Here is a 25,761-nt window from a genome sequence, read left to right on the forward strand (position 1 = left end):
CTCCCCCCACACACACGCTGACCTCCACATTCTTGCTCTTTGTCTCTACACTACTTCCTGTTGAACATAAATAACTAATGCGCATTGGTTGCGTATGAGCTTAATTCACTGGAAACGGGGCTACGCAGCAGATTTTATAATGAGCTATGTACTGTAATCTCAATTAGATGAAACCTTTGCGATATTCTCTTTTAGAAACAATGTAATGAGCCAGTTGATCTGTCCGGTGGGATTGTTCCTCTCTCTCTCCCTCTTCTTCTTGTTTTTAACATAATGACTTCTGTAAAACTCTGGTGATGTCAGAAACCTGCCTTATTATCAGCAGAACGAAAGGAGCGCCGTGTAGTTCTGGAGAAGAAATTCAAACCCGGAATTTTAATAATTACAGTATTAATTAGGTAATACTACAAAATGAGAAATATTTATCTTCTCCACAACAGAGAAAACAAGCTGTTCTCAGAGGAAGCTAGAAAGGTGGCAGGGTCCGCCACATATAAACAAAGTAAAACAATATGAAACTGTGTCATCCTTAAAGGTCAGTTTGTTTATCCAGTTTATTTAGTCATGAAAACACAGAGAGTTTGTTTATTTGGTCTGTTTAGGTCTAAAAAAGATAAAATAGAAAAGTTCTTCCCCAAAACTACATAGTGCACCTTTAATGGCCTTTGTTTCTCCCTATGAATTAATTAGATGTGATGTTTTACACTTTGTCTAGTAAAGACTATCAGGTTCGAAGAGATTCGGTTGATTCGCTCCAGTTTACTTCCTGTCTCGGTGGCTGCTCCTCAGGTCAGAAACACATCCTGTTGTTCGCTCCGTGTTAGGAGTGCGTTTGAAGTGTTTTCAGCCCCGGTTCCCATCTGGTGGTTACATGGGGAGCCGATTACAACGTGATATACAGAGAAGTTAATGTGGAGGGTTACGTGTGGACACCGTCAAACACCACATTCAGATCTTCTGTCTCCTGTTATTTTTAGCGGGTTTATAAAGTGGATGTATGCAGTTTGCTCACCAGGTGTTGTGTGGTTATGGATATAGTGCCTTTGAAAAGCTGCCTCAGCAGGGTCTCTGCAGAAGTGTTCTCCAGCGTGCCATCTGTTCGCACGTGAACCGCACGCTGCAACGGAGACAGGCAGGTGGAGAAAATTCTCACTGTGGACTTAATTGGCTGAGACATCCAGACTCCAAAGACAGGTAATGTGAAATGATGGAGGGGCTCTTTACTGAGTAAATGTGAACACTCGTGGCAGCGGTATGTCACAGCTGTCACTTAGCCGCTTTGAAAAAGTTCAAGGTTTCGATGGAGCTTTTACGCCGAGCGTGAAATCGTTGAGAGCGGCAGCGTCGGGGGGGGGGAAGCCATAGGGGGTTCCACCGTGAGTGGAGCTGGCAGGTTGAGGAGGAGGAGATGGATCGTAGACAAGAGTGAAGAAGAGGACATGTATTCTTACAGTTCGGTGTGTATGTGCTGCGAGGAGTGTGCTGCTGTAGAGTAAATTGACTCGGTGCTGCAAGCTATGAAATCCAGTTGAAAATCTCCTCAGGCGACCAAACCCTTATCAGTGGTGGTCCACAGCAGTGATCAGCACTGGCATTGTCAAGTTAGTTAAGACTGGAGTGATTCACCTTGACTTAAATATATGCGGTCAAAGAGAATCAGTGGAGTTCCTTTTTACAGCTGCAACTGATTGATATTTCATGATAACAATGGGAAGAGCGACTGTGTGTAACGTGGGAGGTGTCACTCACAGTGATGAGCTGAGATGTGAGAGTTTTTCACCAGCTCTGCAGTTCCCCTCAGCTTCAGTTTCAGCATGTTCAGCTCTTCTTTTTTCTCAGCTTCCAGTCTGCAATTTAAAAGTGCAATGTGTTAGAATTGACCCAGGTAACTGTTCAGTGCTGCTAACTGCAGCTACTATTAGCATGGTTATAAATTTGTTAAGTGGTCTAGACTGAGAGCTCGTTTACAAGTCAAACCCTGCAGAAGGACCCGTGTACTCAACCACCAGGAATCAGGCAGGAAATAACAATTTGCAGTCCAAGACAGAGTATTTATGCATTCAGTGCCCAAATTAAAGATGGATCGTTTGCGAACTAATCAGTTTAAAGCGAACGAACTGACCTGATTCCACGTTTCACTTCTCTCTCGTTCGTTCGTTTGTTCGTTCTCACAGACGAGTCGCTGTGTTGTTCACTGTTTAGTTATCAGAGTGATGAAGAGGACTGAGAGTCAGCCAATCGTATGCTGAGTCTGGGACACTGATGTCGAATTTTAGCCAATGAGAAACAGGAAAGTGTGGCAACCGTTTCCATGAAGAAAAACATTTGATTTTGTTCGTAGCTCATCGTTCTCGTTCAGTCAGTCACTCACGCTTGGCTTACCTTCAATACATGTCAATTTAATGTCAAGGTGAATATTCACATATTCATATTCAATCCACTGTTGTGTTGTCAAAAAGTACACAGAATCATGAAGTTGCAGCTACGTATTTGCCTTGAACTACAGTGTTATGTTGACCGTTAGCACGATCGTTTGAGAACAAGGAGCTGAGAACTGTGCATTACATGATTCACTGCTAAACAACGTTGTACCGGACACGCGTCTGAACGAACGAACGAACGATATGAACGATTCTTCCTGCCGAACTGATTGACGGGAACTGAATCTCGACATCGAATGATGAAATCCACCTCTGGCCCAAATACCACAAACCCACAGTTCAAATAACACAAAGGTGTCCGTTAATCTCGACAGAAAAATCTCTCCTCTTCAAGATCTCCCCAAACAAAACAAAAAACACTCTCAGCCAACAAAACAAAACAAAACCAAGTGACGCCTCGTGCCTCCAGTAGATAATCTTTGAGATCTAATACCTTTACCAGAGTCTGACTCATTTTTAATTTCGATAGATAGATAGATAGATAGATAGATAGATGGATAGAATCTGTTAGATTATTGTCCTTTTAAATCTCATGTACGCTGAATGACGACTGAAGGACAAAAGGCTACGGTTAGTTTTTCAGTGATTTTGACACATTTGACTTCTCTATTGAGCAGTTGAGCGTTGAGCGTTTCAGACTTGGAGGTTCTGACCTTTTTAATTAGTGGAGTTATCTCCTCTAGGTTAGGCAGAACACGGTGGATTTTATGGTCTCGGGCAATAGACAACCACGGGGCTTCATCCTGGTCCAATCAGGGATTGAAGAAACTGCCCATTTATCAGTTAATTGCATTCATCTGCCATCACAGATGTAATTCGGTTCATGATTGGGTTCTGGAGTGAAAACCAGCGGGGATAAGTGTGATTGAGAACCAGCGGACGGCCCGGCACTTCCTCTGATGTTCTAACAGTACGTCGTGTTCAGGTGCTTGGTCGGCTGGTTTTGTGAATGCATGGATACATAATTGCTGCTTCACTTCTGGAGCGGTTTTATGGCAGCAGTTTATGTGAGGAAGACTAATGTGTGATCATTATTAACAACCACAGCTCCCCGATGAACCGCTTCACACAGCAGCAGCTCGCTCCTCAAAGCATCCAGAACAACAAAGCGTCATTGATCCAGCTTCACTCCGCTGCTCTTTGATTCACAAAAATAAAAAGAGGCAGATGTGGTGCCCAAAATGAAAGTCTTGATCAATAATTATTTTGATCTTCTCTCTTTTTATTTTTTTCCACAGTTAAACCAACTGTTATCGATGTTGACATATTTGTGAACAGCATCGGACCAGTGTCGTCAATAAATATGGTGAGTCAATCCCTTTCTTTCAGGTTTTGTTCTTACGTAACACACAGCTCTGTATGTTTTTTGTGGTATGTATAGTTTGCAGTGAAGAATCACAACTGCATGGATTTGCCTTCAACTAGAGCTTTGTTAGTTTGATGAAATTTTGTTTTTTGTTTTTGGTGAGAACAATTCAAACTTGGAAACTCGAGGAAACGCCAACTCACCCAAGATCCGAGAACTTTTCCGAGTTCATGTCTGGAGTTTCCTGATAAAATGAATGTTGAAACTTGTTGATGAAGGTTCTGAGTCATCCACGTCAGGGTGAAGGTAGGTAGGTGCTGTATTGTTGCAACTTGTCGTGTTTCAGTTTGTTGAAGACGTTTCACCTCTCATCCAAGAGGTTTCTTCAGTTCTGACTAACTGGAGGGGAGTCGCAAGCTTTTAAACTCTGTGTGGGAGTGTCCTTACACAGGACACTTGTAGGTCGTTGGTCAAACCGGCCTTCATGTGGGTTTCTAAGGCACGTTGAAACTTGTATTAAATTCATTGGGCCTTGTAGATAAAATCCTATAGCTTTACTCTAAATCCTGTTCCCTTTTGAGCAACTGTCTTTACATTATGTTGATATTAGGGCTGTGAAACGATTCATTTTTTTAATCGCGATTAATCGCATTTTGTCCATAGTTAACTCACGATTAATCGCAATTTTTTTGGCACTTTTTTCTGTTCTAAATGTACCTTAATGTATTTTTTTATGAAAATGTTTATTCAACAATTCAAATCATGCAGGAAAATAAAAGGCTCAAAAAATATCCCCTTACCCTAAATGGGATCAAAACATGGTGATGTCTGATTTTGGCGAGGTGGGCTCTCTGCATCTGCCATGTGTTTGGCTTGCAAATGATATTTGAGACTCGACGTACTTCAGTGGTAACTCATTTCAAGTCGACAGTACGTGCAGATAACTTTTGTCCTATCAACCGAACCATCTGGCAGTGTTTTGAAAGTAAATATGCCGTTCATAAGTCCTTTCTCCATTTCCTTTCGCTTTCGTTTTTCAGTCCACCGTGTTTTTCCCGAATGCCAACCCTGCTTCTTCTTCTTCTGATTCCCTTTCTTATTCTTCTGCCACCCCCTGGATCAAGACTACAGGTGCCACCGATGGCCATAAATCAAATAATGCGTGTTTCTTTTTTTTTTTATAAAAAAATTAACGGCGTCAAGAAGATGTTACATTAACGTGTTATTAACGCATAACTTCGACAGCCCTTGTTGTTATTAATTCATATTTGAATGTTTTAAACTAAAATTCATCCATATTGCCTTTTTAAGACGTGTGGGAGCTCTGGACTGAATATTGCAGCACCGGTCTTTGCTGTAATATTCAGCGTGCAGACATGAGGGCGAGTTATTTAGTTTTAATTTGAATAAGAACAACAGCGTTTTCAGTCCACATCAGTGCTACTACAGCAAAGCACCCCCTCCGTGTCAAGCTAATTTTAAGCCCCATTGTCAGAGAAGAATTCACATACAGTATCAGTCGTCATACTTGTATTGTTTCTAATTGCGACGCGGTGTATAATTCAGGGTGTCATGACTTCTCCAGGAGACAGACAGTGATTAATTCCCCTTTCGCTTTGAGAACACGCTCAACGGAAATGAGGCCATTTTCACATCACAAAAGTACAATCAGAAAGAAAAGCTATTGATTGAAATGCGGCGCAGAAATTCAAAAGAAATAGACATCATGATGTTCATGTTCAAGTCTCGTACCAGGTCGTTTGACATAAAGATGTCTGCTGGAGTCGTCTGCAGCAGCTTCCATTCACAGTCGGGCTCTGACACTGAGCTGCTCTTTAACAAAAGGTGACATAATTTGTGCTCCGCATGGATAAAACAGCAAGTGAGCCATCAACCCAGCGATAAATCTTTTCCTCCGATCATTTTGCACCATTTACTGATGCGTTCTCGGGACAGATGGGATGTTTCATCCGTCTAGCATATTCTGGCTCTTTCCCAGAGTCTTCGAGTGGACGTGCGGAGAATATCTGCACGAGGAGGCGTCCAGGAGGATTTCTAATAAGGCCTCCCACACAGTCTCCCTTAAGGACAAAGACAGAATGAGATGTCTGGGCTCCTCACACATAAATCTTTTTAACATTTCTTTATCAATAAATCAAAATTTAGAAGGTCATGCACCCCGACGTTCTTGTGTTTCCCAGTGATTTAAAGGTGCACTGTGTAGTTTTGAGGGAGAAGTTTAAATCAGAGGAGAAAGATGGACTGATATATTTATGTCAAAACAAACTAAATAAACAAACTCTCTTTGTTTTCATGGCTGAATAATCTTAATAAACAAACTGACCTTAAAGGACAACACAATCTCAGACTGTTTTAGTTTGTTTATATGTGGCGGACCCTGCCACCTTTCTAGCTTCAAACCTTATTTTCCTCCAAGAAAGATCAATATTTCTGAGTTTGCATTATTACCTCATTGATATTGTAAATATTGAAATTCTGAGTTAATTTATTTTTCCAACACTACATCCAACACTGCATAGTGCCTCTGTAAAACTTAAATGAAACTTAAAAAACAACAAAAAAACACTTGACCAGCTAAATTTAAGGTATTCTTCAAACAAAGTCATAGTTAATAAGAAAATTGGAAGTCAGTTCTTGTCGCATCTGGTTAAGTGATCAAATTTCCTGTAGGATATGAACAAAGATGCAGAGAAATCAACTCATGTTATTTAACAAGAATAGAAGTTTACAGTTATATCAGCACTGCGGCTGTGCTAAGGCAACGAGCTAGAGGCATTAGCGTGCTAACATGTGCTAACAGTGACAATGCTACTGTGCAGATGTTAAGCAGGCATGTTGTGAATAGGTTCACAATCTTAGTTTGTTATATGTGCACGCTAGCATTTAACGATAAATACCGAAGATATATTTGATAAGTCATTAGTTTTACAGCTAAACCAAAGTACTGGACCTGAATTTCAACCAATGACAGCACTAGAAGAAAACATAAGGAGTCATCAAGGTGTTAATAGTTCATGTTCAGGGTAACATAAATGTCTGTAATCAATTTTATTACAGTCCACCAGGAGCTGTTAGACATTTCACGTGATACTACTCAAGTCTGGGGATCCCTAACATAGGTATGTTCATCTTTTGGGGACCATGAATGTCTGTAAAAAAGTTCTCAGCAGTCCATTTATAGTTCAAATTGTTAAAGTATCTTTAACTTTTATGTGCATATCTGCTGAGGAAAAGCTAGACCGGATAAATTGCCTCTAAAGCTTTTCAGAAGGAAGCCGGTCCTGTTAATAAACAATGTTTATTGTCACAAAGTGTTTTCTAGCTGCTGCTGCTGCTGCTGCTACACATCTTGGGCTGCTGTAAGCGGGGAAACCCATCCTTGATTTCCTCTTCATTAGCACAGTGACGATTAAGCACGCTGTGAATGACCCATTCAGTAGAAACAATAAGAGGAGCTGTGTTTTAATAAGCAATGAACAATATGTCACGTTGGAGGAGGCAGCATCTTTGTAATTATAAAGAAGCTATTTTTATACTTGTGGGTCATTCAGTGTCCAAGGCAACCTGGTGTCAACCACGAGTTCCTGCCAAAACGAAAACGGGCGCCAGTGGGGTCCCTGTTGCTATTCTCACCCTGTGGAGAGAGCTGCCCACTCACCGGCTATCACACACTGGATATCCAGAGAAATACAATATTCATGCCAGTCCATTTCCGACTGTGTGAGCGGGCTGCTGGCAGGACTGCTGCAACTGTGGTTTTCTTTAGCTCCCAGCACAATATTAATTCGTAATGTTCCTGAAATTTGCAGCTTACTCTGATTGTTTGGCTCGTGCCTGCTGTGACAGAAAATTGCTTTGAAAAGTTTTGTTTTTTTTATTCACTTCATAAAAATCTTCCCATAAAAAGGTGGGTCAGCTGGTTCGACTTAGTTACCGGATGGCGCAGATGCGAGCTGAAGAGTGTGTGTTTTCACTTAATGGGCCTAAGTGATGCATCTAATTTTTTCATTTTTCTGGCTGGAAGATTTTGGTAATGAAGTCATCATCAGGAGGATCTTATAATGAGGCTCTTGGTAACGCCACAAACGGAACGGATCTCAGTGGAATAATAACATGCTGCTTGTGTGCTTCAATCAGCGTAATAGACTGACGAGAATATGTTTCCTGTTTTAACACTGTTCAGGACTTTCAGGATTTCTGCGTGTCCACTTTTAACCGCTTTTATGGCTGGTTGCTGTTTTTATACCTTATTGCTTATTGCTGTTCATTTTATGTTTTACACTTATTTATGTTTTATTTGGACAAACGACAAACACACCCTCGTTGACTTTACATTCTATGATTATATTTGTGTCCCATGTACACACATGTATATGTAGATATATACACACATGCACCTTATCCCTGCTGTTCTCTACCTGCCCCCCTTATACATTATTAGAGCTGCTATTTGGACTGAGAAGCCATGTTGTTTCTTTTGTTAGACCTGGGTTAGGGGTTTGTCTCTTCTTGTAACTTGGCAGCTACTAAAGACAGAAAATCTTTATTTGTGCAAACAAGACAAAACCTGGGTGGGACTGAGGAGGTATAAATGACCCAAAACAGGCATCTGTGTGTTATATTTCTCTTTATTAATATGATTAAACTCTGAAACATAAAAAAAACAAACGACAATAACAAGTGTCCCCTGTGTAACATTAAGCTACCTTGAGGGCAGTGCAGGATGTTGTTGACAAGCTATATTTATTTCCATCCTTTATTCTTAACTCTGCAGGGTAAAGGGGCGGCTTGAGCCATTCCCAGCATGCACTTGGTGAGGGGGGGTGCACACCCTGTGGACTGTCCAGAGTTTTCTATGTCATTAAACTGTGGGAGGAAACTCTGGCAGATGTGTGGCTCACTCTCTCATTTAAAAGTGAAGGTGTGAACAGCAGTTGATGGCATGTTTTTAAGTTACATACAAAGGCACACATTGTTCATTTTTTCCTGACAGCACTAGTTTAAAATTGAAAAATGTGCGTTCATGTACAGAACTTCTACAGATTGAATGTTGTTAAATGTTGTGTAACCACAGTCTTTTCTCTAACATTTACAAAAGTATATCTACAGATCAGTGCTTCTCTAACTACATCTGCCACCAAAGAAAATATTGAGCTCCACCATTATGACTGACGTTAAAGTACAGTAGCATGCGTGTTGGTTTGATTGACAGCTGCTAACACTATGGCAAACAACACGGCTCATAACAAACTTACGTGACGCAGGGTCTCTCTTATGAGAATTTGGTCTGATGGAGCTCAGGATTGACTCGTGCTCGGTTCACTGTCTTCAACTTCAGTTTGAACCGAGATGCTGGAAAGATTCTCCTCCTGCTAAGCAACTTTCATCCCAATAGTTCTGAAATGAGTCTTCATGAACTGAAAATATCTTTTTCTCACATTAAGCACAGTGCATTTGTTGCTTAAATATTTTTTGTGATCAAATGTTTTTATTCAAACAAGAATACAAGTTACAACCAAAAACATGAATCTTTAAGGACAATAGAGAAAGTACAAAATGACCGTAACAGCTTAACAATGGTAAAATAATGATAACCTTGTACTTCAAAAGGTGCAATCAGAACCAAACCAAACGAAAGGGACATTAATAAAATAAAAAAAATAAAAAATAAAATGGAAAAAGGCACCATCTCCCACCCCAGCACCACACTCATACTGGTACGCTCTCTCAGGTCTACTGATATCCTATGGAGCATATACATTATCTGTGCGTACACACACACACACGCACGCACACAGTCAAGGGAAACAAGGAGGTGAAGAGTCTCACTAAAATGCATTAAGTAAGGGGAGAGCTTATCTCATAAGTTCTTTAAGCGAATCAGCTGCTGCACGCCAGTTGTTTATGGAGGCCTCACTAGCGCCATTAATTCTAGCAGTAGACAGTTCTAGATAAATAACATCTAGAAAAGTAAGTGCCCAGTGTCTGATGGTGAGAGAATGGGGAGGTTTCCATCGTAAGGCCATCAACTTCTTGGCAGCTGTTAGGCCAGCTAGCACAGTGCGCTTTTTAAGTTTAGTAATGTTAACCTCTGACAGATTAATTAGCAAAAGGACAGGTATAGTCACTGGTATGGTCACTGATATCAAATCAGAAAGCTTGGCCACCACTTTGGTCCAGAACTGTGAGACTGGAGGACAATTCCACATCATATGCAAAAAAGTGCCAGAGGCCTTCATAGAACATCGGCTACACAAGGGGTCAGTTATGAACTTCATACAATGTAGTTTGCGAGGGGTCAAATATGTTCTGTGTACATAGTTAAAGTGGATCTGTTGGTGGTTGGGGTTGCAGGAGGCTTCTCTAATATTTGCCCAGACCTGTGACCAATCAAAATCAGAGTCCAAATTCGGGCAATCATACCTCCATATTCTGTCAAGTTCATTTGTTGCTTAAATATAACCACTGACTGGATGTGAACTCTGCATTCTGGTGTGACGGTCCTGGACTTTGTACAGCCGCCATACAAGGCCTAAATGAAGTGTTTCATTCAGTTAAATAAACCTGGTGCAGCACAAATGATAGTTGTAGTGAGAGTCATGAAAACAATTTAAGAGCCATACAGTGTACAAACTGTGTCATTCAAAGATAAAATGAAAGTGGGGGGAAATAACTGCCTCTGTCGCATCCCAGCTCCGAGCAACTGCTCATTGACAACCTGTGCGTTGTTGCTTCGTAGCACCTGCAATCAAATCGTTAGTTGTAGAGATCTTCAGGCCCTCACACGCTGTATCTGTGTACTTGACAAAAGCTCAGAGCAGCAGATCACACCAGGTGGATGATGAAGGTTTGTCTCCTCGCTCTGATCGACCTTCAGCTGCCTCTAATAAGGACACGAGGAGAGACCTCAAGCCAACAGAGGAACATGACAAGACGTCTCAAAGCACAGGACACAAACAGTATGTACTGTAAGTCTTTTGCCGCATAATCATCAAGTGCCAGCTCCACACTGCGTATGCTTTGCCCTAGTTTAAAGCACCTACTGCAGTGACCAGCGCTATGTAGCTTTAATACACATGAAGATGTGTATTTGACGAGGGCGTTCACTTCTACAAAGAACCGCAGGAGGAGAACAAGACTGTTCAGAGGTAGGAAGCAATTAAGCACTTCTCTGTTCAGCTAAAAGGTGCTAGAGAGCCGAAAAATAGAGGTTTTATCAAGTCCTTGAACTCACAGTGAACGGTGCCAGGAAAAAGTCTCAGGAGGAGGAAAAAAAGCAACATTAAAACAAAAAAAATCGTTTTTCAAAAGGGAGTTTTTGTAAAGCCTGTCTTCACAGATATCTTGTTTATCATAGCGAACAGTGTGATATTATAGACATAGGTGATTAGTAATGACCAACCCAGCTCGGACAACATTATGGAGAGTTCATCCAGACAAAAAAAACAAAAAACATTGATAATGCCTTATTTGCATGAGGGGGGCGGAGGGTCAGTGACATATGCCTCCGCTGTCTCGTCACCGAAATGAAAAGCTGCACCGCTGCGGGCGGCGCGGAGCAGACGTGTTGTCGTGGTAGGTGGCCTCTTCCAGGCTGCTTCAAATTCCAGCTGTTTATTCCATCGTGAGCCATTAATCAGCCCGGTTGTTGTCTGATTTGTATTCTGGTCATTTTTTAAGCATGGGGTAAACTGTCGGCAGAATAATTTCCCCACCCGTCAGAGTCGACTGTAAACCATGTGCAGATTTTCAATAATGACTAATATTCCCATTTGTCCACATGATTTAAAAAGTGACGGGGAAATATTCCGCTCTGAGAGTAAATCTGTTCAGCGTGACCCAACTTAACATCTGCTAACAGGAGATGAATGATGAATGATGGAATTAGATATTACACTTTCCACTCCGGTATGTTTTTAAAGTGAAGCCACACTGATGTGTTAGCGACCGAAACAGTGTTGTTTTTTTATTGATGACTAAAAACCAGGATTGCCAAGACAAATCACCACAGCTGATGACGATGATTAGAAATGAGTCCAGGTTGCGTCTGTTTACTAAACCGCTATGGAGTGACGATGTATGATGGTCTTGAAGGGTTGTCCCATTTCACAGGGTGAGTTTTCAAATCTGTTCTCGGGGCAAATGGGGGCACTTGACAACATTTTGAACCTAGCTGCAAGGATTTGCTCCAATTCAGCCACAAGAGCATTAGAAAGGTTGGAAACTGATGTTGGGTGATAAGACCCGGCAGGCAAGTCGACACTCCAATTCATCCTGACGGTGTCAGATGGGGTTGAGGTCAGAGCTAGTCAACCCAAACTCAAAACAAAGGGAAGATATCATGTTTAAACAGGAAAGAAGTGTGAATGTTTAGACTATTGTTCACACCAGCAACAGCTTTACATTCTTCCCCAACTGGACCTAATGGTACCGGCCCGATACAGGTGGTATTTCCACGCAGTATTAAGCATCTTACAAGTCTGCACGTCTCTGGGAATCATTTCCTCTGTGCCTCACTTTGAATGAGTTTATCATGTGGGGTCTTTTCCTACAGTAGAGCCTTATCTTTGATTTTACAGAATATGCAGCAGCTCCAGATCAACATCCTTAATATAGCAGCTCCTCTGAGGCACACGAGGTGAAAGACCCATTTTCTCCGCCACCGTGCCCCCGCTGTAGTGGCTGAACACAGCTGCGAGCAGCGGGGAGGGGAAGTGAGATCGATACTCGTTCAGCTCTGTTATGATTTCCGTCTAATGTGAAATTATATCGGAGATTACAAAACGGGACATTTCAGTGTGTTATTAGAGATTTACCCCTCACCCTCCATCTGCAGCTCACCATTTCCAGATGTGCCGTGCAGCGCATCAGTTCTATTTATTTGATTTGCATCACTTTTCCTCCACCGGTCATTAAATGCTGCATAATGTTCGGTTATTTCAAATCCCCCGTGCGCCATACAATTAAAGGTCATGAGCACCCAGTGATTCTCCTGATTATAGACTTCAGTCTAATTGGCGAGCTGCTCAAACTGGTGTAGAGAACCGGGTAAAAGGTCAAATGCATTTCAGACGGTGGCAGCTGTATGAAAAGGTGTGGGCTGGTTGGAGGAGGGCAGACTATTATTAATTTCATTATGCTGAACGTCTTAATCTGTATTGTTGCTAAAGAGGACCGGAACAACTCAGCTGTTGCTGAGGAGATTTTTTTGTCTTGAGCTCAAGCAGCCACACTGCCGATGCAGTTAGATTACAAAGTACAGACTCGTCCTGCTCATTGGTCTTATTTTAGCTGTTTGTCGATGCAAAACATTTACATAATCACAGAGGTGGCTATAAGTAGCCACATATCATCTACTCTGTCAAAATTGCTGTAATCTTACAGTTAATTACTGGCTAATATTTTCAGTACATTCACAGAAGTATACTGTGATCAGGGCAGCGCAGAGCGAGCAGGTCCTGGTACCGTGTTGGACCACTTGTGGACCTGTTAGCCATGTTGTTAGACTTTCTGCGTGTTAGCATGTGTGCCTTGTTGTAAAAGTAGAATATTCCAAAGCTCAACTATTTTGTATGATTGTAAAATTTTATACAATTGTATGGTGTAGTACATTCATTTCAGTATTTCCTTGTAATGTTCAGTTTCTACGGTCGCATCTGAATGCTGCTTTAATTCAGATTCACAGCAGATTAGCGTAATAATCCAAATAATTTTCCACCTTGCATTGTGAAAGCATAATCACAGTAGTTTAGTGTCAGAATATACTGTGAAAAGTGTTTTTTTTTAACAGTTTTATGGAGCAATGGTTGGCCTCACACTGCTGCCTCAGAGCACCAGGGTCTAATCACCACCCTGGTGCTTTTCACGGCAAATTAAAGAGCTGCCCTTATTTTACATAGTAACTTGCTGGTGTGCACAAATGCAGAGATTTATTGAGTAAAAATCCAGTGATAGTTCTAAGAGATTACCATCCACAACAGTATTATTTTACATATTGTTCCATGTAAGAAGCCTCCGTTCTGACCAACATGACAGGTAAGGCTCAAGGTAGAGCTGCAACCATTAATCAATTAGTTGTCAACTATTAAATGAATGTAGTTATTTTTCAGAAAACAGCAAAAATGCTCTGATTACAGCTTCTCAAATGTGAATATTTCCTCCTCTATGACAGTAAACTGAATATCTTTGAGTTTGATCATTTGAGGACATCATATCGGGTTTTGGGAAACACTGATCAACATTTTTCACCACTTTCTGACCTTTTATAGACCAAACAACTAATTGATTAATTGAGAAATTGAAGGCAGTACACACTGGCTTCCTTTCAACGTCACCAGTGTGTGTTTACCATCAAGCTGATTGGATGTTTTCAGAGTCGAGTACATCTAGACCTCGGTGTATACTGAATATGTACGTTTTCTCCGGGGAAATGTGTGTGAGCAACATATATCGGCTTTTCACTGTAAAACTTCACACCACAAGATGCTAAAATCACCAACAGCTGACTCCTGGGGGAGCTCCACCTATATGTTTGTGTTTGGGTTCAACCCAAACTCAATGCACAGTTTGATTTGAGCTTGTAAAGGCAACCAAGACAGACGGGGCTCATTTTTAAGTTCACGTTACAATCCCCTCAAATGTAGCCGGTAAAAAAAGTGATGATACATGTTTATCCTTGAAAAGGAGTAGTTTCACATTTTGTTTGCTTTCTTACCGGGAGTTAAATGAGAAGATTGATTCCACTCTTATATCAACGTGGTAAATATCCAGCCGAGCTACGTTTTAAAGTTAGCAAAACATCACACACAGCTCACATCAGAGTCAGAAAAACTGCATCAGGTGCATGTAGAATGGAAACAGACCTTCTTCCCTTCCTGACTTTCCTGCTCCTGTTTTCTTGCTTTTCCTGAATCCATCGGGCTGAGCGCTCAACCGCATCACCCCTGATAAGAAACGACGAGGGAGTGAGTTGGATTGATTGCCCTCAGATTTCCAAGTGACAGTAGCCTTGATGGAAAGAAGCCAGCGCTTTCTGCAAAGCAACGGGATGTTGTTAGACCTGCAGACTGCACAAAAGAACAGTGCTGCTTTATTTCAGTATTTTTAAAGTTATTTAGCCGCGTTAGCACCGTGGCGGACGGGGCACCTCACCGTGTGAAGGTTCTGGGTTCAGACCCGCCCGCTGTGTTCTGTCTGCACATTCTCCCCGAGGTTCTCTAGGTTCTCTCCCACAATCCAAAAACCTAGGTCAGCAGGCCGCTCTGAATAACCTGCAGGTGTAAATGTGCCTGTGGTCGACTGGCAAACTGTCTCACACAGTGTCAGGATACCATCATGAGTCCAGGAACACCTCGTCTGTGTCCACCGTGTTGTTCTGGACAAAGATATCTCGACAACTAATGCCCAGATTCATTCTGTACAGGCATTCATGGCCTCCAGAGGATGAAACCTGACTCTGGTGATCCCCTTTAACATCACTTTATACACAGGACTTAAAAATATGTGTTATAAATTATGATTTTTTTGGGGTCCATCAAACAAATATCAAGACAAACTGAGGTGCTGACAGGAGCCACAGGCAGAAGCACCAACAGCCTTGAAGCGGTTCACTGTCAGCACAATGGCGAGTTAAGCAGATCAGTGAGAGGTGGCCGGTGAGGTCCGTGCTCGACGTACGGGCCAGTGAGCAGGTAAAATGATGAATGCTCCCGCTGAATGATAGATGGCGTACAGAGATGTGTTGCAGGAACCCGTAATCCTTCTGTGTTGTGTCATTTAAAAAGAAAATCAATACTCTTGATTCTCAGCAGGTGAAGCTGCCTTTTTTTTTTTTTTTCACCGAAGGCCAACAAACACTTTCACGCTGAAGTGTTTGTTTTGGCATCAAACGACACCACTGTACATCCACTCACGCGCTTCTTGTTTGTCTTCAGGAATACCAAATCGACATCATCTTCGCCCAGACGTGGACGGACAGCCGGCTCAGATACAACAGCACGATGAAGAAACTGACTCTGAACAGCAACATGGTTGGACTTATTTGGCTCCCGGACACCATCTTCAGGAACTCCAAGAACGCAGATTCCCACTGGATTACAATGCCCAACCAGCTGCTCAGGATATGGAACGACGGGAAGATACTTTACACCTTAAGGTAATCTCAGAAACGTTTGTTAGTATAGACTATCTGGCATCGACGCCATTTCTGCAGTGGACTTCTCTGAGTCTGCTGACAGTGACGACATCCAACCCACCATGCACCTTTTGGATTAAAGACGTTGGAAAGCGGGCCCCAGTTTCTGATCCGGGTACTGTGCTTGGTTGATGATCTTAACTTCTGTGACTAGAACTAGTTATGACTGGAGCTGCCACCATACCAGATTTTTCACTACATGATTATTTTGGCCAACGGAATTCACAATAATGATATTATCGCGATATCTACGCATACTGCAAGCAGAGTGCCTCGCTCCAATCAGTGTTAAAGTCCATTCTTATTTACATTATTAATTACGGACCAGAAAAAAATCAAATCAAAATCATTTTTAAGAGTTTTTTACTAGTTTATTTAGTTTGTTTTGCTGGTATTCAAGAGTTTATTTTGCATAGACCTACTTCATTGATTAGTGATTTCATAGCAAAGGTTTGTAGAATGAAATTTTGAGTCCCTTTATGCCACATAAAAGTAAATATCTTACATAGTTGCATGCAGTTGATGAATTGAGGCATCTCAAAAAACGTACTCTGTAGTCTGGTGTCACGGCAGCGAACAGACTGTGGCTCGGTGTTGATTTTAGCATCGTTAGCATCTCAGCAACACAAAGCCACGGCATAATAAGTGTGAAGATTTTCTGGACTTCCTGGTTCCCATGAAGTGTCTAGATATACATTCTTCAGGTTATTGCAGAGCCTTTATTTTGGAAAGTCAACATGTCTCCTGTGGTGACCTCCCTGAATCTCCATGTGCTGCTGTGTCACCTTTCAAACTGCCCTGCGGAGTCACTGGGCTTTATCAATCAACCAGTCAGTCATATTGCATCAGACTTCAGCCGTCCTATTCACAAAAGAATGTTTGTAAATCGACTTGTGAGGCAAACAGTCCCCAAAAAAGAGCCGCACAAAAGCAATTAGCCTCTGTCATTACCGAGCAAGTGCCTGCTTGAGCTTTAAGACCAATTTACTAAGGCAGTCGCCCTCGTGCCCCGAAGCACTCTTTGTAATTGGAGCACTTGACATTAATATAAACTGCTCCTTCACAAGCATCTCTTGACGGCGCTCAGTCTTTTTTGGCACCGTCATCGCGCTGAGAGACATGTCCAAGGTTTTTAGTCGAGCTCTGTGGACCTTTTTTAGGTTTTTTTTTTGCAGTTCGTGTCGCTCTGGTTGACACCGTGTTGGACCCGGGGAAAAAACTTGCCAATCAACACGGAGCTGGCGCATTTCCGCAAAGAACCAAAAAAAAAAAAAGTTTATAAGCGAGGGAAGTTGCACGCAGAGCCGCGGCCAGATCCGCCTCCGTCCAGCACTATTGATACGGAGCATTAGGGAGCGGGCAAAAACTTTGAGGAGTAATATCCGTCGATGGCATGAGAGAAAGACAATGAAATGTCATTGGGTATTAATTGTGCGCTGGCCTGGCTGCAGTAAACAGAGATGACATTTTGTGATATCCATGCCTCTCCCACATGCATGGTATTGTCCCATTTCCATGCTTTAATGAGGTTTTAAAGATCACACCAGAATTACATTACAATGATTTTCATCTGAACCCTTTTTCTTCCTCATTCTCCCGTCCTGTGTGTCCACTCTTCAGTCGGATGTGCTGCGGGTTTCGTGGGAACGCGAACCGTGGAAACAATCATCTTATTTTTAATGGCTCGTGCGCGAAAACCGTCAGTTCCATCATGTGGAATAAGGTCAGCGCGCTCCTCACGCCTTGTGCAGCCTCGTTTCCACTTGAGACAGGACATGTTGCTTTCTTCAGCTGGTTTTTTAATTAAGGGTCGACAACATATTGGCCGCGTAATGAGCTCGGCAGGTACGTCTAGTCTCTAGGGACAGCTTGTCTTTAACTACATCACGTACAGATTTCGACACATGGTGGCACGACGTGTGTGTGAAGTTGGTTTGTTGCTGTATCATCTTTGTGGCTGAAGCACAGCGATGGGAAATGTCAAGAACGTCACATTGCCTCCTCCCAGTCCGCAGAGTAAACACAGCTGGTCACTCATCACTCTGCCCGTTATGGGTTTTGTGAATTGCAGGCCACCACAGGCTGATAAAAGTCGTAGAAGTCCAGCTTTTTATTCTTGAATCGGGATTATTGCTCGCACAGATGCTGTATTTAACTTTAAAGCGAGGCGTCTCTGTGAGTCTATGTGTTGTTCGCGTATTTCAAAAAAACATTTATCTGATCAGCTTCACAGCCGGCAGGTTTGCTGCAGAGGACAAAGCGGTGCGGTGTTGAATTTGGCGCCATTTGGACGCACAACATGTTTAATTGAATACATTTGGAATGAATAGAGAAGATCCCTTTTATGGGATCTCATGGGGAAGCAGACGTAAACAACATGGAGATAAGCGTGGTGCTTCAGCTCACAGGGACAAAACAACAAAAGCAGAAGGTGAAACAAGTCTGGATGAGTGGGGAGATGCTCGAAGCAGGTTTTCTGTTCTTTAGTGAGAACTTGAAGTTTCTGTCACCAGTATGCTGGCTATCATTAGCCTTAAGGGCGAGGATTTATTACCATTTCCTGGCAGCTGCTCCAGGATGCCTCGCTCACTGATCGCTGTGGTCCTGCTTGGAGAGCAGCAATGCGATCGCCAAGATTTTAATCAAACAATATCAAACATGTTTGAAATCATCGGGGTGGCCCTGACGAGTCCGCGGGCAATTCAAGAGTTTTAAAACTGGATCTGTGAACCCTCAAACTACCAGATAATCTGTGCTGAGCTGCGTGTTTTCAACAGGCACTGCACTAGTTTCATTTAATGTGGGAACATAACAAGAAATGATGTATACTAGGACAATATATACATTTAAACTACCTAGAGTGTATTAAATCAATCATTCTAGATGCTTGAACTATGGACCAAATGTAATCATTTTAGGATTTTAAAGCAATATTATGTAGAAATTGGCACTTTCTGTGATTTGTTGCCCCATCACAGTTTCTGAGTCATAAATACAAATCACGGGTCTGTAACAGTTTGCCAGGTGTAATGTAGGTGCCGACTACAAACACAACTCATTACATCAAGTTCATGTTCATGTGAAGTGAGACAGAGACACCATTCACCTTATTACAAGACACTGAACCATCCCCATGATTTTGAAGCTGATATGTAAAACATAATGTTGCTTTAATACACAGTCCACCACGGCTGTGAGTTTATTATAACAGTTATTGTCTGTGTTGATCAGTTAATCACTTGACCTTCACAGTAGAATGTCTGCAAATACTGAAAACTGTCTGGAAGATGGAACCAGTAAATTGAGCTTTTGCATGAAATATGAATAACAATCTGTGATCAAATGAAAGGAATCCAGTGGAATATCTTCACAACAAGCAACATTATGTTCGCATTCACTATCTCTGTTGAATGCATCGTTGGAAACAGGCTACACCTGCACTGTTAACAAGCTCGCAGTCGTCTTCTCTGGATTTTTTTCTGGTGCACGGCTACTTTTCTGAATGGATTACCGGAACTTGTCGTTCAATCGGCGGGAATGTTTGTGAGAGCGTGTGATACCCCAAGGAGACTTTACAAAATACAAATATTTAATGAATGGACTCACTTATCAACTGTGATATAAACTGTGTGTCAAAACAAGCTAAGATCTGCTGCTGAGATGTGATAGGTAGTTATTATTGTCACATTTTTTAAAAAATCAAACACAAAAGAAATATTTACCGTAATACCTGACAGTGTGAATAAATACAAATATTCACGTGATTTGGTTTCATGATGATTATTGTTCTGATAAAAGTCGAGGGACGTCTCACAAACTCTGTCGGTTTCTTTTCAGGCTGACGATAAACGCAGAATGCCAGCTGCAGCTGCACAACTTCCCGATGGACGAGCACTCGTGTCCGCTCATCTTCTCCAGCTGTGAGTACACCTCGCTCCCGTGGGAACAAAACATTAAAGAAACGATGTTTTATCTGGTATTTCTGAGGTGATTGTGTTGTTTAGTTCTCTCTGAATGTGAGCTGATGTCAGTGTCAGTCACTGTTGTAACACCTGGGCACAGCTTTTGTGAGAAAATACGGATCATTTTGACGCTTTCGTGTTTTATTTTGTCTTGTTTGTGTTGGGAATATCCGAGCACAGACAGTAAGTGAGAATGAACGATTTAAAATATAAACTATTGTCTGTGTGTTCGAGGGGGAGCTGCAGTCTGTGTCACCGTCTCCTCTCAGTTGGACACCCATTCATTTTAACATCAGATCCTTTAATGACAGTTTTTCATTTCTTTTAATAAGATGGATTTTTTTATTACCATCACAGAGACATCAGGGAGATTTTCGGGGCGTCATTTACAAGAAAGATTTTAAATGCACCTCCTTTACAAACGTTAATGTGACATCTTTTGAACATCTCGGTTTTAATAAACACTGCAGAGTCGCGGCCTTAATTTTAATAACAGAGTTTTTATCTCATTTCCTGTCCGAGAACAACAAGATTCTTATCTTAGGGCATTTTAACGTACACCTGTGCTGCCCTTCTCAGTGTTTTGTCACAGATTTATCGAAATTATAGATTGTTTTAACCTCCCTCAGGCAATACAAGTGCCCATGCATTCAAACTGGTTTAGTTCAGTGTGGTTTTATCACTTTTACCAGTTTTTCACAGCTCACCAGTCCACCAGGTTGTCAACTCTGCGTCTGCTTGCTAGTTTTCTGAGGGTTTAATGGCTTTTTAAACTGCTTTTAGGAGCTGGTCTCCCCTTAAATCAGATCTGAGAGGGTTTTATCCAACGTCCTCGCCCACCTCCTCGCTTCTCTCCGTGCTCCGACACCTCCACTTCCCTGTTGATCCTTTAACTCCCGTACTGTCCCTGCTCTCCACCTACATCACCTCAGACGACTCCTGTAAAATGGAGCTACGAATGTGGTGTGACGAAGCACTTTGTAAACTCTAGTTTCAAAGGTGCTCTATGAATAAAGTTTTTAATTTTGTTATATTTCAGAATGTCTTGTTTTAGGGGGAGCAGAAAGCTAAACTGCACTGTTGGCTTGAATTTGTAGAATAGCACGAAGAGTTAACAGTTTGTACATCATGTGTCCAGGAGCCTATTCTCTCATAATCTGTCCATGTCTGAAGGCAATTAAGTGTTTTTTAATTAATTAAAAAAGCAGCTTTTTACTGATGTTTCATATTAGAATACATGTCTTTTTAATTATTGCCAAGAACCAGGACTTTAGGTGTGACTCTTGAGACTTTTTACTCATTTTACATGCACCATGGTGACTGCTCATCAGTGAAAAGCTGCGTCAGAGTGTATTTCAGAGTTCTGCGGGGTCAAACTGGCTCAACAGAAACTGTAAATTCACATTACAGACTTCTCTCCGGCTGCTGGTGATTGGTTGTGTGGTTTAAAGGGTTGTCAGTCCATCCGGCAGGACAGTCAGCCAACCTGACGACGTCCTGAGGAAACGGGCCGTTGTGTTGAAAATGAAGTTGATGTGTTATCGGCTGTGGTCACGCAGAGATCCATTATCAGCGTCACGGAGTCTTTTAATGTGATAAGACCCCGCTAAGACTTGTGCAGCATAATGGAACTTATGACACGCTCACTGCTCCGCCATGTCTGTGGACCCGTCCTGCTGAGATCCATCAAACCGATCTCCTTACCTGAGGACATCGTCAGAACATTACACTTCCTGTTTCCATGACAACCTGTCTGTTTTTTGTTCTCCTCTTCTTCTTCTATGATTAAGTCAGATTTGCTTATCTTTAAAGCCATCGTGTCTCTGGAGATTGGAATAATTAACTAAGCACAATGCAAACATGAAGGGAGCCGAAGACAGACTGCAGATAATTAACTCACTACAGACACTAAAGCTTCTGAGTAAATCACGTCATCATCGTCTCATCACTGACTGTTTAATCACAGTTTTAAATGTGCGTACCATTCAAGGAGACTGACATGTTTTTGTTTATTAAAGGGTAAGTTCACCCAACAATGAAAATTGAATCATTACCTGCCAATTCCCACGTCAGTGGAAACTCAGACGAAGTTTAGACTCCAAGTGATTGAACGATGAATCAAATCACTTTGTGTCGTGTACAAAGGCTCATAAAAAAGAAATCACCCAGCACTTCAGTTCTTGGCGTTGATGTTTCACTTTGTGTGCTTGATGTGTGCGAACTCATAATGCTCACTCCAGGACACACCAGTAATGCGCTATAAATTATTATTACTGTCAATACTGCACCTTATGTTCCACTTACCATTTCTTTCCCACCTCAGTGTTTTATTTTATAGCCACTTAAGCATTTTATTGTTTTTTATTATTTGTATGTAGTACATTTTCTGAACTTGACCTTGTATTTTGAGTAGATATCAAACAAATATACTGCACTTTTAATTTTTCACATTTTTATTAACATGCACAAAGTTTTAGCTGAGTATTTTTTTCACAGACAAACCAGCCAGTGGTGTGCCCTCGTGCCCTCCTGGGAGCCAAAATGCGCGCTAAAGTGCCCTCCTGGAGGCAAAAACGCGCGCTTAAGTGCCCTCTTGGTTGGCAAAACACAATGAATTGCCCCCATGGCTGGTTAAAATATGATAAACTGTCCTCTTGGGCAGGGGCGGTTCTAGGGGGGGGGGGGCCAACAGGGGCCAGTGCCCCCGTAACTCTGAGTCTGGACCCCCCTGTGGCCCCCCTGACAGTGAGTCTGCATTAATAATACAATGACAGATTTCTTGCTATGATTTTGTTCTGAAGGGAAAGGCAGAAATAAAGTGTCTCAGCAGTTTACTACCCAATCAAAATTGCTGAAATTGTAAACACTGCTTTGTCTGAATGAGGGATTTATCCTTTTTTCCGTGTTGTATGTGCCCCCTAACAAAAAAGCCGGACCCAACCTGGCCCCCTTATTAAAACTGGTCTAGAACCGCCACTGCTCTTGGGAGCCAAAACGCACGCTAAAGTGCCCTCTTGGGAGCCAAAATGCGTGCTAAAGTGCCCTTATTTTCGCCCCTGCCCTTCAAAAAGTCTGTGCACGCCACTGAAACCAGCCTCACCATAACAGTAAAAATAGTTCATATTGAGTCAATGATTATCAATGAACACAAGTGTTAAACTGAAAAAAGTACACTTCAGCTCAGTTTACTCCATGTTTAGTCATGAATGTAGTGCTTTCCTTTAGCTCAGTGCTCTCACGGTCGACACACAGATGGAGTGGAACAATGTAATTCTCAGCAGCAGACGGCTGCTGACTCACAGTATCACATGTTTTGGGGATGGTGAGAAAAAAAAAAAAAATTCCACTTCATTACTGAGAGTTTTCCAATTTCCTGCAGTTGTAAATTAATAGTTCTTTTGTATGATTATGATAATGACTGAGTGCAGCTGCTGTAGCTACAGTACAACACACTTCAACATAAAATGAATCATATCATTGTCGTACTAGTTGGCTAATAAGAATCAGGATGGCACAGTTCTAATTACACACCTACATTATTTTATATACACAAGAAAATGACTGTTATTACTGAGCAAGTCACGGATTAAAAAGTATTATCTGCAACATTTACTTAAAGTATCAAAATAAGATGCCACCTGACCGTGGTGGAGGAGCTCCTGAATGATCCTATGAGCTATGTTGTCCGGGGCTTAATGCCCCTGGTAGGGTCTCCCAAGGCAAACAGGTCCTAGGTGACGGGTCAGACTAAGAGCAGTTCCAAAGCCCCTGATGAAGAAGATTACAACAAGGAAGTTTACGTCGCCTGGAATGGTGTCACTGGGGCCCCACCCTGGAGCCAGGCCTCGGGTTGGGGCTTGCAGGCGAGCGCCTGGTGGACGGGTCTTTGCCCAAGGGACCCGGCCGGGGGCAGCCCGAACGAGCGGTGTGGGCCCGCCCTCCAGTTGGGTTCAGAAGGGGCCGGTGATGTGTGATTTGGGTGGCAGTCGTGGGCGACCCAATCCCCAGACGGTGACTCTGGCCATGGGGACATGGAATGTCACTTTGCTGGGGGGGAAAGAGCCTGAGCTAGTGCGGGAGTTTGAGTGGTTCCGGCTAGAGATAGTTGGGCTATCTCTATAGTTGGGCATGCCCCACTGGGAGGAGACCCGGAGGAAGACCCAGGACACACTGAAGTGACTATGTCACTCAGCTGGCCAGGAAACACATTGGGATCCTCCCAGAAGAGCAGGGGAAGTGTCTGAGGAGAGGGAAGTCTGGGTGTCCCTGCTCAGACAGCGGCCCCCGAGACCCGGCCCCGGATAGGCAGAAGAAGATGGATGGATCAAAATAAGACGTGTTATAGTGTTAAAGGATATCAGAATATTCTTACATATACATTAATGTGTAAGCAGACTTTTACTGTTGCAGCTACATGTCGTCAGGCTGGAGCTCATTTTTTTAACTACATTTATTTTCTGTAGGGCTGCAACTAGTGATTATTTTCATCATTATTAATGAATTATTTGGTCTGAAAAGAATCAGAAAATAGTAAAAAATGCCCTTTACCAATTCCCAGAGCCCAAACGCACGTGTTCATATTGATTGTTTTTTTTACAACTAATACTCCAAAACCTTAAAATGATTCATTTTACACAAGCAAAAGCAGATGATCACTGGAAACGGTAACCGTGAAAGTACAGAGGACTGAACCTGCCAACATCAAGAGAAAAATAAAGAAATATATTGTTTAAATAGATTAATAAATTACATAATTTATCAAATACGCCTAAATAGAGATTCCTGCTTTTATTTGCCTCTGTGTTGATTAACATTTGTATTATTTTAGCTATTTATTTTGTTCTCTCTTTCATTTTCAATTATTTAAATTGTTCATTTTTAAATGTACATAACCATTTCTTTATTATATATTTCCACAAATGTATGAATTCCTTTATTTATTTTTACTTTACTGTCTGCATTTCTGCGTCATCATCAGTCACAGCACAGTAGAGCCACGTTTAATTAATTAATTAATGCCTATTTACATTTCAATTTTTATTTTTGATGATTTTATATGGCATGTGGATTTATTCATTGAGCTAATTTCAGTATCTTTTTACAATTATTTTTAATTATGTATTTCTGATTTTGGCAGGATCAGTCTTCCATACAGAAGTAGTACAGACTGACATATTGTGAATTGACTAATCATTTTATGACTTTAATGACCTCTAGTGGGCAGTTTTATCTACAAAGACGCATCAGATTTTAGCAGATCACATATTTGGTTATGTAAAATTTTAATTTGTCAAATAACCAGCAACTACAGCGTGTCAGTTTAATATAGTGCAGATAAATAAAGTATAAAGCGGCATCAAATTAAAACAAGCAAATTAGAAACAACTCAAATTTGTGAAATTCAGTCAAACAAAACATGTCAGATGCAACTCTTCCAGACGTTTGTGCCACTTTATACTTTAAAGTTAGCATTTTAATTGATAGTTAACATTAGTAACTTTGACATTTGCTAGCTAGCATTAGCAAAGTTAGTATATAATATAAACTTAAACTGCTTTTTGTTATAATCCATAAAGGGAAGGCTCGACGGAGAGTGCAAGCTCCAAACTGAATTAATCTAAAGCACTTATATTGTGAAAGGCGCCGTGTCTTCCTCTCAGGCTAATGTGTATTCAGTCTTTGGAGCATCAGTCATTTATAAATTGTTCTTAGAGCCCATCACTAATGTTTTATGTCATACTGAATATCGTTGACAAAGTGCTGCCATTCATAAAGGTTTTTTTGTTTTCTCAACAGTGAGCTGTTATTTTGTGAACACTCTGAAATTGAGTTGCGATT

General features: G+C 41.7%; 1 protein-coding gene across 2 annotated transcripts in view; it reads left to right on the forward strand.

The window, feature by feature from the left end:
- The window catches only part of gabrg3 (gamma-aminobutyric acid type A receptor subunit gamma3), a 53,152-nt gene that overhangs the window by 15,995 nt on the left and 11,396 nt on the right, over window positions 1-25,761 (forward strand). For both annotated transcript variants that reach the window (XR_003986054.1, XM_030434547.1), the window contains exons 3-5: window positions 3,680-3,747; window positions 15,702-15,922; window positions 19,799-19,881. Coding sequence is in view for 1 of the 2 variants with exons in the window: in XM_030434547.1 (XP_030290407.1) it covers window positions 3,680-3,747; window positions 15,702-15,922; window positions 19,799-19,881 (372 nt within the window). In the remaining variant the exon portion in view is untranslated. The remainder of the gene's footprint in view (window positions 1-3,679; window positions 3,748-15,701; window positions 15,923-19,798; window positions 19,882-25,761) is intronic.

This window comes from Sparus aurata, chromosome 11 (assembly GCF_900880675.1).
Source record: "Sparus aurata chromosome 11, fSpaAur1.1, whole genome shotgun sequence".
Lineage (NCBI taxonomy): Eukaryota > Metazoa > Chordata > Actinopteri > Spariformes > Sparidae > Sparus > Sparus aurata.